Source organism: Nicotiana attenuata, chromosome 12 (genome assembly GCF_001879085.1).
Source record: "Nicotiana attenuata strain UT chromosome 12, NIATTr2, whole genome shotgun sequence".
In the NCBI taxonomy this organism is placed as follows: Eukaryota; Viridiplantae; Streptophyta; class Magnoliopsida; order Solanales; family Solanaceae; genus Nicotiana; species Nicotiana attenuata.
Genome location: NC_032000.1, coordinates 34,095,496 through 34,109,688, shown reverse-complemented (window position 1 = coordinate 34,109,688; position 14,193 = coordinate 34,095,496). Strand labels below are relative to the sequence as shown.

General features: G+C 38.4%; 1 protein-coding gene across 1 annotated transcript; it reads right to left on the bottom strand.

The window, feature by feature from the left end:
• Nucleotides 2,540-5,910, bottom strand: LOC109235546 (29 kDa ribonucleoprotein A, chloroplastic). The gene is made up of 5 exons (XM_019401703.1): nucleotides 5,474-5,910; nucleotides 4,456-4,557; nucleotides 3,782-4,084; nucleotides 3,043-3,149; nucleotides 2,540-2,851 (listed from the first exon to the last, which is right to left on the bottom strand). Exons 1-4 carry the CDS (start codon nucleotides 5,822-5,824, stop codon nucleotides 3,084-3,086), a joined length of 822 nt encoding a protein of 273 aa, XP_019257248.1. The 5' UTR covers nucleotides 5,825-5,910; the 3' UTR covers nucleotides 2,540-2,851; nucleotides 3,043-3,083.

Below are 14,193 nucleotides of genomic sequence, written 5' to 3'. Positions count from 1 at the left end.
TAGATTGTTGTTATTATCTTTCTGGCCTTTGTGGTTGATATTGCTTGTTTTTATTGTTGATTTTCATCTTCTTGAGCTGCCGAAGGTCTACCGGAAGCAACGTCTCTCTCATTACCTATAAGGTATGCATACGTACTGCCCTTCCCAGACCCCTCCACTGGGTTAGTTTTTGTTGTTGTTGTATTGATATTGTTTAACTTATTACTGATGACATCTCTCTTTGAATACTGCTTAACTTGAGTAAATGTTGATAAATCCAATATTACATAAGTTACCGGCATTTCAGTAATACTTGTCAGATTATAATACAGTTAAACCAAACAGTTAAAATGTTAGTATTAAACAAAAACAAACGTTCCACTCTTATCCAAACATAGTATTCACAAAACAATACAGTACAAAACGACAACGACGGAAAACAGTGATTAAGAAGTACCTAGATATTACTTTGTGTGCTGCTTCAGTCATATCAAATATATTCTCCTTCATCCTCAACAGGCCATAGGATAGTTGCGAGACGACGGTGCACTTAGTAGTGATCATGAGTGGTGGTCTTAGCAGTCATATATTGTTTGAAAAATTAGTACTAAAAAACAGATGAAGGTATTTGTGGGGGAATATTGCAGCAACCTTGTATGTTAATTTGTAAGTTCTTTTTGTAGAAAACGACATTCTTTTGTGACCACAGTTATGGATTTTGAACAAGTTCTCATTGCTAAGAATCATGTGAAAGGACTAGATATTGAATATTTGCATGTCCAGTTGAAGGAATTTTGACTTGAAATTGAATTCACTTTAATTCTGTTTGATCTTCATTTATCTACATTTTCATAAAAAGACAAAGTAATGGATCCAACCTAGCTCCATTTTCAAACTATTATCTGGACATAGCATAAGTTGACAGTATCAATAGACTACTTAATTGTGACTCTAGAATACTCTATTGGAGTCAACGACAAGTGTTCTATTTGACTCAATTCCAAGGGATGAAAATACGTTCAAGCAGTGGCGAATCCAGGATTTTTACCAAGGGAATTCGAAATATTAAAAAGTAAACACAAGACAAGCCAAGGGGATTCAACGCTTTCACATGCTAGAGAAGAAATAGGGTAATAGTAGTATTTCTTACTCTTCCTTCTCTAAATTTATCTTATTTTTGAGTAGAAAAGCGAATAGGTTATATGATCCCATTTACACATTAGCGAGAGCATGAAGTAAGTAATTGCTCCTACTTACAATTTTAAATAAGGTTAAAACGAAAATGCTTCCAAGATTTCAACATTAGGTGAGTAATTAGTGAATATTATTCAGTTTGGACTCCTCGACTGGATTCGGAGTTTAAGATAATCGTTTGACTTTAGATATTAATGATAATTGCAAAACATTTAAAGCACTAGTTATAATCTTAGTTCGATTGGAATTTATATTTTTAATATATGGTCATAAAGGTCGTAAAGAATAATACAATGAATAGCTTCAAATGTAGATGAGATGACTTTAGAGAACACTTGTGTGACTTTAGATTGCCGAATATCGTGGAATGTGGATGTTGTCTACATCACACCCCTATGGGTGCGGTCCTTCTCTGGACCCTATGTAAATGCAAAATGCTTTGTGCACCCGACTGCCCTTTTATAGGACATCGTAGATCGGAAAATAATTGAGAGCAAAGATCAAATATGCAACCAATCCAGAATAATAAGTTTATTTGGACAGCCATTCCATCCATTTCCTAGCAAACTTGAAATACAAAACGTGGGAAATGACAAGAATACAGGGCCATTTGTTTAACCTAAGTGATATATATAATAAGTTGTTGTAAAGAGTGTGAGTAAATCTTTTCACTCCTGTAATGGTGTCATCTCAGTTATAGTAGCATTTTGAGCAAGAAATAGATTGCAAAATCCCCATGTTGCATATGGATAAGCAACACCATATCCCTGAATATAGTAACTTACATGCCTAAAATTAGCAAGTCAAATATTTAGCAAGTTTCACCAATGTCTTTTACCAAATTGAGATTCATAGCTTACCATTTAATTATACATATTACTACTTTTCACACAAGTAAAAATTTCAGGCCAAAACTCTCATAACCTTTTTGTTAGAAAAAAGGCACTCTTTAAGCTAAGTGAGTTTCTGTTGCATAGCTGCGACCACGCGAGCAGCAAGAACCATACCGGCTCAACTAGATTAGATAATACAGAGAGGAGGGGCAACTCACACACAGTACATGATAGCCCTCAGCCTGCCACGGTAACCACCACCACCTACGTTGCTCGGATCCTCCAAAAGTATCGTCAGACCCGTATTGGATCCAGAAATGAACAACTTTTGGGGGATCTGATACACACCCGATGGCATTTTTGAAAGATTCGAGCAACATGGATTACCATAGACCTAAAATGCAGACAGTCTGGGGCCTTACCTAGACAAGCAAAACCTGAATTGTGCTATGGATTCCTGCCCCAGCTGGTTAAGAAAATCCCTGCCCTTCAACATTTAGTGCAAGAAACATCAAAATTTTAAAGACCATTAATTGTTGTAGAGGCATAGGCACAATTAACACAATTTCTGCAAATTCATTGTACAACAAGAATGCTTCTCGCTAACATACATTTCAAAGAGTATCAAACTTTTCAACTGTCGTGTCCTTCAACAAGTGATGGATAGCATATTACAAGATCAAGAATTTTCCCTAGGCAATTTCAGAACATACATTATGAAAGCTAATTTACTTGAGAACTCTAGTTAGTCCAGAAGCAGAGAGTAACTCGTCCGCGCAACTTTGGGGTAGAAGTTGCAGATTTACTAACTCATCATTGTTGCAACTATCGTCATCTCCTGGACCCTGTCATGTAATTATACATCCTTATGAGCCGAAACATACCTTTTTGGTTTAACTATTGAAACTTAAATGTACGGTCAACTGCACTTGGATTACTAAGCACATGACAATGTGTAAATAGATATTGGTGCATCTCCAAGATGTGGATTCTCAAGGAGAAACTGCAAAAAGAGTTGAACATAAATGTTGTTTACCCCAAGCGTTTTCTCGGTCAAAAAGATGTTCGTTACAACCTTCAGAATTGACGCCTGGGAGGTCGAGCTTCAGCAGGGCTTACACGGATGGCCCTGCCATTGAGATCCTACACCACAAAGTTCAACATGTTAAGGCAAAGAAAGATCAATAAATAAGTAATACAGTATTGACTCGAAGCTCATTTTATTAGAAGGAATCAAAAAGAAAATTACAAAAAAGAATGTGAAACTCGTTTAATAATAAACAATGCAGCATACGAGAATCAGTTTTGATGGTAAATAACAGATCTATTATCATGCATATCTACTATTTATTTTTTTTGACAACCATGGTGTCGGGGCCAGCTTGCGCGAACCTCGACTAATTCCACGGGATACCTGCTATACCTACTACCTCCCACGCAACAGGTACCATGTAACTCTATCCACCAAAGATCACCTAGTGTTTTGCCTCCGCTGGGGTTTGAACCTGAGACCTCAAGTTCTAAACCCACTTCATTGACCACTAGGCTACACCGTTGCGTGCGATCTACATCATTATTTAGAAGACATATTTGGCAGGTAAGACTGATCCAGAAAGCAACAAGTAGGCAAATACCTAATTTTACATACAAGTATATGTGAAACCTAAACCAGGACACAAGATTAACCTGAACGGAAAATGCAACCGTGTGGAGACACATGTACATACAGAACATAAAGATAGATGCATAATTTAACTGAGTGACAAAATACTTACAACTCCGTCCAAGCTTTCAATGGCATTGTTGACCTCCTCAGCGGAACTGTATGTTACAAATCCGAAGCCCCTTGATCTACCGCTATCCCTATCATAGACTACTTTGGCATCCACAACCTTACCTTGCTCACTGAATAAGGTCTCGAGTGCATCTTGGTCAACACCCCATGCGAGGTTTCCTACGTAGACTCTGTTGGAGCTATCAAAACTTCCCCCACCCCTGCTGCCTCCACGGAAAGAAGAATTCTCCCTCTTCTCTGGTGGTGGCCCAGAATTCACCCTCAGAGCCCTCCCGTCAAGTTCCTGCCAAAAGATTCAAAACTTTTGCTGAGTGTCTAAACCAAAAAACTTTTGGATAAAGAAAGGATCACTAACAACAAGAAGTTTTAGCCTTTTAGGTTCCACAAATGATGGTTATGAGTAAGACTTGAAAATCATTTCATCAGCAAATTATTATAGGAACTCTGCGGTGTGACACCTTGCCAAAATGTTACCATCAAAAAGGAGTACTGATTTTCGGTTGAATCATTTAAATAACTGTAAACTGAACACAAAGAGTTCGATTTCAAAATATACATAAGATATCCAAGGCCATAGGAATTCAAGATTAAATATTTGAACATGTGCATTAGAGCAAAATTAACTGAGAAACACAACAAAGCAAAAGACTTTACATATCCATTAAATTGTTGACAGGCAGCTTCAACTTCCTCTTTTGAGGACATTGTCACAAAACCAAAACCTCTGCTTCTTCCTGTAAGCTTGTCATAGATAACCTGCAAAAGTTAACAGCTCCAATAAGTATACTTAAACCTCCCATTCAAACCATCACAACTTCCTGCGACGACATCCTAAGGCTATTTTTCCTAGTCATACTAAAAGATTATCCAGTAAGAACCTTCAACAGCCAAAATGTTCGGTTATTCAAACATTGACAAACAAAATTTCAACATAACAAGTCCATTAGCCTCACATAATCACTGTATATCTAAAAATCAAGAATCCAAAACGACTTCCTACTATAACACCTTAAGAACATTTTCTCTAGTCAAAAATAAAGATAATATAATAAGAACTTATTGAATTGTGAAAACCGTCCCATCTACAAGCTTAAGCTGTTAGGAAAGGATAGTTTTACTTGTAACTCTTACATATACAACACGTCCCCTTATGTGCAGGTATGCTCTATAACATGTTGAATTGTCTGAACCGCCTTATCTAAAGGGCAGCCCGGTGCACTAAGCTCCCGCTGTGCTCGGGCTCCGGGAAAGGGCCGGACCAAGGGTCTATTGTAAGCAATCTTACCCTACATTTCTATAAGAGGTTGTTTCCTCGGCTCGAACCCGTGACCTCCTGGTCACCTAGCGGCAACTTTACCTGTTACACCGGCTCCCCTTCCTGAACCGCCTTATCTAAAAGCTTAAATTGTTAGCTGAAGACACTTCTGCTTATTATTCTTAGATATAAGACACCTCCCCTTATGTACATGTCTACTCTTATAACATGTTGAATTGTGCTAACCGTCTCATCTAAAAGATTAAACTTTCAGAGATAACCACTTTAATTTATCATTTTTAGGTTTGCACAAACCTTAAGGGCTAAAAAATTTCAAAAGTCTAGTTACTCAAACAAAGCCAAACGAAACATCAAATTATCTAAAGTTACAAGCAAGAACGTGTAACAAGAAATTACCTCAACCATCTCAACATTACCAGCACGCTCAAAAAGCTCAGCAAGAGCAGCACTATCAGCACTAAAAGGCAAGTTACCGACAAAGATTTTAAGGTCAGGAGAGAAATTACGTTCTTCTTCTACACCATCATCACCATCTTCAACATCCTCAATTTGGTCAAAATCAGAAAGGGTAACCTTACGAACAAAACGAGAAGAAAAACAAGATGAAGAAGAAGATAAAGAAAGGTTTAGAGAAGAAGGAGGAAGGGAAAAGAAGGAGAGGGAAGTTGTCTGAGAAGTGGGTTTTGGTAGAGGAAGTGTTTGAGGTGTAAGGGAAAGGAAATGGAGGGAAGAAGCTGAGGAAGCCATTGAAGATAAGGTTTTGAAGCAAAAGAATTTGAAGATAGGCTTTTTTCTTTCTCTCTTGTTGTGGATGTAAGGAGGATACACTAGTGTCTATGGGGATATTTATGGCAGAGGAAATGTGATGTTTGATTGAAAGATATTTCGGGTCCATTGGTTGATCTTTTTTACTTTTGGGTTTTTAGGAGATAAGGTTTGATTTGCATCTATACCCGCATTTTGTGTCACGTTTTAACTTATGCCCGCTTTGCAAAAAAAATTGCAAGCGTACCCACTTTTTCGCATAACTTAAGCATACGGGGCTGAAGTAGCAAAGTCAATCACGCAAAACTTCAGCATTCTAGTAGCCGGGCCTGAAGTTCAGCTCTAGAGCTGAAGTTTTTGTTTTGTAACTGGCGACCCTCAGCTCTAGAGCTGAAGTTTTTTTTTGTAACTGGCGAACTTAAGCTCTAGAGCTGAAGTTTTTGTTTTTGTAACTGGCGAACTTCAGATCTAGAGCTGAAGTTTTTGTTTTGTAACTGGCGAAGTTTTTGTTTTTGTAACTGGCAAACTTTAGCTCTAGAGCTGAAGTTTTTGTTTTTCTAACTGGCGAACTTCAGCTCTAGAACTGAAGTTTTTGTTTTGTAACTGGCTTTGGAACTGTCGAACTTCAGCTCTAGAGCTGAAGTTTATATCGAAGGAAGTTTTTGTTTTGTATCTTGGGACAATCCTGAACATCCCAATCCTTTAATTTGATTAAAAAAAAAATAAGCTACTTAATTTGACTCACCAGTAGCAGCCACAGGGAGAAGACAGAAGAGAAGGGCAACGAAGGCTGTGTATTTAGCCATATCTAGCTTGTTTTCCTTTTAGATTTCTTGGTGAGGAAACTGACAACAGCAATGGTGATATTTATAGCATGGTATAGGCTCAACATTGTCAACTTAATTCATTCTTTGACTAATTCAAGCATTCACATCATTATTATGTACGTGAGAAAGTAAAAAGAATAAGTCTAGGTGATTCCTTCGATTCCCTATAAGATTATGAATTGGACGATGAGAACGAAGAAAGAAAGAAAGAAAGAAAGAAAGAAAGAAAGAAGAAGAAGAAGAAGAAGAAGAAGAAGAATGAGGAGGAGGAGGAGGAGAAGGAGGAGGAGAAAAGGGGGCTGAAGTTATTTTAAAAAGTGGGTACAAGTTAAAAGCTTTTAAAAAAATGGGTATAGGTTAAATGGGAGCGACCAAATAGGGCGCCCCGTGCAACTTCTACGGTTTTTCCTTTGAGAATTAAGAGAAACTTTCAGAAACCACTATGTTTTAGTAGTTATTAGCTAGTTGTAACTATCATTTACTATATTACTTCCTATAGCTATGTTTTTAGGTTTTTTAGAGTATATTCGATGTATTTAAGCTACTGTATTCATGAATACAGTAGCATTTCTAGGCGTGAAACAAGGGATTACAACTAGACAGATTTTTGTATTCGAGTGTATTCGACTGTATTCATGGCGTAAAATATGGGATTACAGCTGGACAGATTATTGTATTCGACTGTATTCACGGCATGAAACAGGGAATTACACTGTTTTTAAACGGAAAGTGAATCAATTAACATAATAGACCCCAAATATAACTCAACAAACTCAATTATAACACACAAATTTTGTATTTCTAGTTATAAAAAAGATTCTCAACCGAAAATACCCAAAAACATAGCAATCTTCAGAGAGATTAAATAATACATCTAAATACATAAATTATATTAATTAAAAAATAACATATGAATACATTCATGGAATATAGCGAGACAGCAAATACAATGAAATACATAGAATACAGTGGGATACATTGAAATACAATAAAAAAAAGACAATGAATACAATGAAATACATAGAATACAGCGAGATACATTGAATAATGAAAAAAAAGACAATGAGATACATTGAAATATATTAACAGAAAATTCAAGTTGCTCAGCCCCCAACGCCGTCGTCTTTGTTCAAGAACAACCCTAATGTCGTCTCGTTGAAGCAACATCAGTATCCAGTCCTCGCTCGCCGTCACCATTGCCTCAAGAGAAGACCACCAAAAGAAGGAAAAAAAAGGAATCTAACTACCATCAGATATCACAATGAAATTGTTTAACAACGAAAAGCTTTCCAGAACGAAGATGAATATTCTGAATCTCTAACACTACAACTCCTTGACCTACTTCAAGTTGCGCTTTATTGCATTTTGTCCTTCTATTATGTGTAATTTCCCGAGACATCTTACAAAGATGAAAACTAGAAAACTCAAGGTCATATATTTTGAGTTCCGTAAGGTAAACATACGGGTTGCCGACGATTAGCACGTAATTACCGGCGAAATAACGGGGGTTTTTGTTGATCCGATATGTTGCGTCAGAGAATGAGATTGGGAGGCTGAGGGCGGCCATATCAATGAATAACGGCCACGGTCGAAACGGTGACGGTGGCAATTGCTCTAGTGTCCGGCGGAGGAGAAGACATCGGGAAGTAGAGAGAGAGAGAGTGAGAATAGATATGGGGTAGGGGATATGAGAAATTTGGGGGGATATGAGAGAGAAAAATAATACAAAGCTTATTTTATGGCTTAAGGGTAGGAGGTGACCATAAATAGATATTTGGCTATATAAAATCAAAAGGTAGCTATGGAATATAATTTTTTAAAAGGGTATTTATTTAAAATAAATAAGGTATCAACCTTTGCTATAGGAGGTAACTAATCCGAGAATTAACTTGAATAGCCGCTTACCTGATCGCTTGAAAATAATTAACGAATATTTAATATATATATATATNATATATATATATATATATATATATATATATATATATATATATATATATATATATATATATAATTCTTTTATAGTTTATATATCGATTAGAAAAAGTAAATAGTAAATTTGATCAACTATTTGTGTAAAGATCCATTTTTTGGCAGGGGTTGGGTGGGAGGGGACGGGGGGTCAGGTCTAGTGTTATCTTCTTTGGTTTCCTATTTTTACTCTTTGTCCTCGGAGGCGTGTGTCAATTAAGGGTCCCATTGATGTTTTAAACTTCAATACCACACAAGAGGGGGGGGGGTGATTTTTGTGGTACCCTATTATAGAAGGACCTGGTTCTTCTATGTGTTCCAACTACTACTATTGCGGAATAATAAGTACAGAAAATAAAGAACACATAAATTTTACGTGGAAAACACCTAGCTCAAAAGGTGAAAAAACCACAACCTTCCAGTAGGATTTTTCCAAACTCTCCACTAAAATCACTACGCCAAAAACTGCATTTACAAAAACTCTTTTGTAAACCTAGGATTAACTCTAATCCCGTTGTGGCACACAACCTCAACTGTTGCGACAACTTCAAGTTAACTCTAACTTGAAAACTCTAAGTACCTAATACAATTGCTTCTATAAAAGCTGAAAGGCACAATGTAAAATCACCTACTATACTTGAACTAGAATAAAAGATAGACACTTGGAACTGGTTCTTCTATCTGGTTCAAGTAGCTGCAGGATTGCACGCTTGAATTACACATAAATTGCTTGCAAAATTGCCTTGCTATTTTGCTCTCAATTCACGTTTAACTTCTGCTTATGTGCATTACCTGTAAAAGATAACAACACTAATATTTAAGGAGTTAGTAGTTTGATATTAACTAGGATACTGATGCTACTCTTCCATGGTGGAAGAGTTCTAATTGATCTCATACTCTAACTCTATCCTTTTCCTAAACCGTGTTCTCTTTGTGTAAGGAGTCTTTCTCCTTATCCAATATGCAATATTTTCGATCATGATCGGGAGATATCACTTCTGATAAGTTAGATTTATCTCCTTCACGTGCATCTCATATGTTTGGGTTGATCACAACTGTGCTTCACAAGATGGACCTGGTCCATGTCTGAGTTCTTTTGTTAGTCTTCAAAACTTTACATTTACTTGGGCCAACACCCATTTTTTTTATTATGTTTAAGACGGATGAATTTGAACACATATTTGAATATTTAAGTTTGAAAAATATTAAGAATAAAATGTTTAAAATTGAATACACATATGAATTATAAGATATTGTAATAAGATTTGAGTACTGAATAACCAAGATTATTTATTTTCTCAACATCTGCATAGAAAACTTATCTTTATTTCAAATATTAATTATAAACATAAAATTCAAGTAAAATACTCCTTTCCGTCCTAATTTACATAGTTGTATTTGGCTCGATACAGAGTTTAAGAAAGAAATTAAGACTTTTGAATCTTGTGGTCTAAAGCAAATCATAGATATTTGTATATATTTAAATCATCTCATTGAGGATAAAGTAAAAAGCCTAGAGTTAAATTATTTTTAAGTAGGAAGTATGACATTCTAGTTGGGACAGACCAGAAAGAAAAGTATGACACATAAATTGGGCTAGAGGAAGACAAATTAATCTAATACTTTATCACTAAAATATATTTTTTTTTAAATTATATGGTGGGTGATGATAGTGACAGCTAACAGTGTGGTTGTAGGTGCTGACGCCTGACAGGGAGGTGATAGTTAGTATTGGTGTTGGCTAATGATGGCAGTTGTAAGTAGTAACTAGTGGTGATGGCAGCAGACAGTAATTGTTAACGGTGGTGGTTGATAATAGTAGTTGGTGGTAGCGACTGATAATTGTGGTGGATGATAGTGATAGCTAATACTACTAGTACTAATAGTGATGATTGATGATATATAGTGATGACTGATTGTCGTGATTGGTCGTCGTTGTTGTATTGGTCAAAATTTGTCTTAGACTTAATAACTGTAAATGGGCGTGGTCGAAGATTAAGCCTACGATGTGAGGGAGAGGAGTCGCCTTAAGAAGGATTAGGGCCGAGGTCGAGCAAAGGGTGTATGAAAATAACGGTAGGATAAGTTGGATTAGAAAGAAGGAATATTCCATTGAATATTCCTTCAGTTGTACTTTTTTAGGGTTTTTCAGGAATATCCCCTATAAATAGGAAGAGATTAAGAATAAAAATGGGATCTTCACTTTTTGATAAGAGCAGATTGTAAAGGGTTGACTAGAAAGAAAATACAAAAGCTTGTCTTTTTCACTGATTATGATGTTCAACATATATTGTTCATTTACAAGATCCAAAGATTCCTTGTCTATCTTCACTTTCTATTAACTCACGTTTTTGTAAGGAAGGAGAATCATCCAAGTCACCTAACATTTGGGTGATAAACTCCTCCTTATTATATTTATTGCCATTATCTACATTTATTGCATGTTTCTATCACTGCATTCATTGACAATCATTGAACATATGTTTGATAATTGTCATTCTTGAACACGATTCAATATCACCAATATACTCCAAGTTTAGATCTAGAATTCATTACACTTAACTAGGATTCACCCTCTATTTCTTCATTAATTAGTTTAACGAAAAGCTTAATACTTTTCGGTCAAACAATTTGGCGCCGTCTGTGGGGAGGTTCTAGTTAAAATTTTAGTTTCTTCTAGATCATAAGAAAGGAGAGCCATCCTTTTCTCGTTTGCACGAACTAACAATGGCAGGAAAAGGAGATGAAAGACATAAAGCAGTAGTGGGCGTCACTACCAACCTCTTGAACACCATTAACGAGTATGGCTGGGAAAACCAGGAGAACGAGACGCCGAGTGCTACAATCAGGCGACATGACTCACCTCCCCTCATGGAAGTGTAACCGCTTCACGCGAAAGGGGAGCCTCCACACCCATAGATGAGGAAGCGCCACCAGCAGTGAAAAAACTACTGGAGGAATGGTTGACAAGTACTCTAAACAACATACTCGACAAACCGTTCAAAGGGCGAATAGAAATGTCGTACAAGCGGATACCACAACAACCGCTGATGAGCAACCAGCTCCCCCAACAGGTACACCCACACCGCTGTTGATGCAAGTAATGACGCACTTGCGGCCTTCCTAAAGAAAATGGAAGAAATGGAGAACGAGAATAAAGAGCTCCGTGACCAGATGAGGAATACCAAGAAAGGGTTGATAAAATACCGGGATACCGGGCGCCCCGAAACTGCTACCAAAGCGGGACATCGGCCGGTTCGTCGAACAACCGTACAGCGAGGAGGCAGTCCCACATGCCATACCCAAGACCTTCAAAATGCCACCATATTTGAAGATATACGACGGCACAACAGACCCGGAAGATCACATCATTCTTTACGTTACAGCGGTAAAAGGCAACGACCTCTCAAAGGAGCAGGTGCCATCAGTGCTGATAAAAAAGTTCGGCGAAACCCTAACAGGGGGAGCCTTAACATGGTACTCACAATTACCAGCACGTTCAATAACAACGTTCGAGGAAATGGCCGACAAGTTTGTCAACGCCCACGCCGAAGCTAAGAAGGCGGAGGCCAGGGTGAATGATATATTCGCCGTCAGGCAAACGCCTGGCGAGGAACTCAGAGACTTCCTCGCTCGATTCAACAGAGTAAGAATGAGCTTGCTAAACGTATCAGAAGGGATGGCGGTGGCAGCTTTCCAAAATGGGTTAAACAGGAATGGGTCGAGGGCGGCCAAAAAGTTGTTAAGCAGACCCATGAAATACCCTCCCACCACTTGGGAAGAAATTCACATCATCTATTGCGCCGAAGTGAGAGCAGACGAGGATGACCTCAACGGTCCAACCCAACGGCTAACGCCAGTCCAAACGGAGCCGAGGAAAGACTGTCGTAATGACAGCCGAAGAGACCATTCAGGTCCATGCCTCAACCGGGACAGGCACCAACCATATGTCAGAACGGCCATCCCTCCATCTCCTCGCCACGCATAAGGGCCGTCCAGGCCGCATACAGGGACTCAGCGAAATGAAAGAGGTATGCCGCCACTCTTATCTGCTCACAATTTTGTGTTTCCCCTTCTGAAATAGTGTACGTACTAGAGAAACTCGGCCCGAAGGTTAAATGGCCACAGAAGATAAAGTCTAATCCAAGCACCAGAAAGTCGAACGTCCTCTATGAGTTCCATCAGGAGCGGGGTCACAAGAACGAAGACTGCATAGCCCTATGACAAGAAGTGGTGAACATGCTTCACCAAGGACACCTAAGGGAGTTGATGAGAGACCGAGGAAGAGCCAACTTTGGTCGCGGACGAAAACAACACCTAGACCCTCCAAAGCCACCCTCCCCCGCCCGCACTATCCAAATGATCATCGGCGGAGGCGACGAAGCAGCAATCAACCATGTGAAGTTTACCACCACACATAAACTGAAGCGGTCAATCACCCACGAACGGTATGATGACCTCGAAGACAGTATCATATTCGATAAGTCAGATACCCACGATTTGACCTTTCCTCACTTCGATGCTCTTGTCATTACTTTACGTATTTCAGATACTGATGTAAAATAATAATGGTAGACGACGGAAGCGGCGCGTGTATTATTCACCCTCGAGTTCTCACACAAATGAGACTCGAGGACAAGATAGTACCACGCTGCATAACACTAACAGGTTTTAACAATGCATTTGAGCAAACCTCAGGAGAAATAACGTTGCCCATTCTAGCCGGAGGCGTCACCCTAGAAACAACGTTTCATGTCATAAACTAGGACACAACTTACAACGCCATAATAGGGCGACCCTGGATACATGCCATGAGAGACATCCCGTCCAGCCTATACCAAGTAATCAAGTTCCCTACTCCGTGGGGGATATTCTGTCACGACCCAAAATCCACTAAGGGTCGTGGTGGTGCCGGACACCTCTGTCAGGCCAGCCAACTAGATTATCAATTAATTCCTCTTTTAATACCTTTGAAAATCTAAGGTTTTTCCTTCCATTTTCATAAATAAAAGTTCACTACTTGAATTCAAATTTAAATAATAACAATTAGTACAAATCCGTTGAAACCCATCCTAGAAACCCGGTGTCACAAGTACATGAGCAACTACCGATAAGGAAAGTAAAATACAACATCTGTCCGAAATACAGTGGACAGGGAATAAATGATAAAATGCTGAAAGGAACTACACTGGCTGCGGGTCGTCTCGAACAATGCGGCTCACCTAGTCCCAGAGTTATCCATGCTGCTACGCTCAGCAGGCTGCTACGCTCAGCAGGCTGCTAGAGGTGTGTATACCTGTGCAACAAAAATGCACAGAAGTGTAGTATGAGTACGTAATCAACGTGTACTTAGTGAGTATCCCGCCTAATCCCGAAGGGGTAGAGACGAGATGGCCAACTCCGACACTCACTAGAGGTCAATTAGCAATATTCTATAAGTGCGAGGATAATCATGGATTTATATAAAAGTTCTGATTGTGAAGCCGGAAAAACAGGTAAACACCTTCAACAATAAATCAAGGGCTTCTAAAATCTGTTCTTTATTATCTTATC

Coding starts and splice junctions, on each gene's coding strand:
- LOC109235546 (XM_019401703.1), bottom strand. CDS start 5,824: ATGGCTTCCTCAGCTTCTTCCCTCCATTTCCTTTCCCTTACACCTCAA. Junction 4,558..5,473: donor GTAATGTTGAGATGGTTGAG/GTAATTTCTTGT, acceptor TAACTTTTGCAG/GTTATCTATGACAAGCTTAC. Junction 4,085..4,455: donor GTCAACAATTTAATGGATAT/GTAAAGTCTTTT, acceptor ATCTTTTGGCAG/GAACTTGACGGGAGGGCTCT.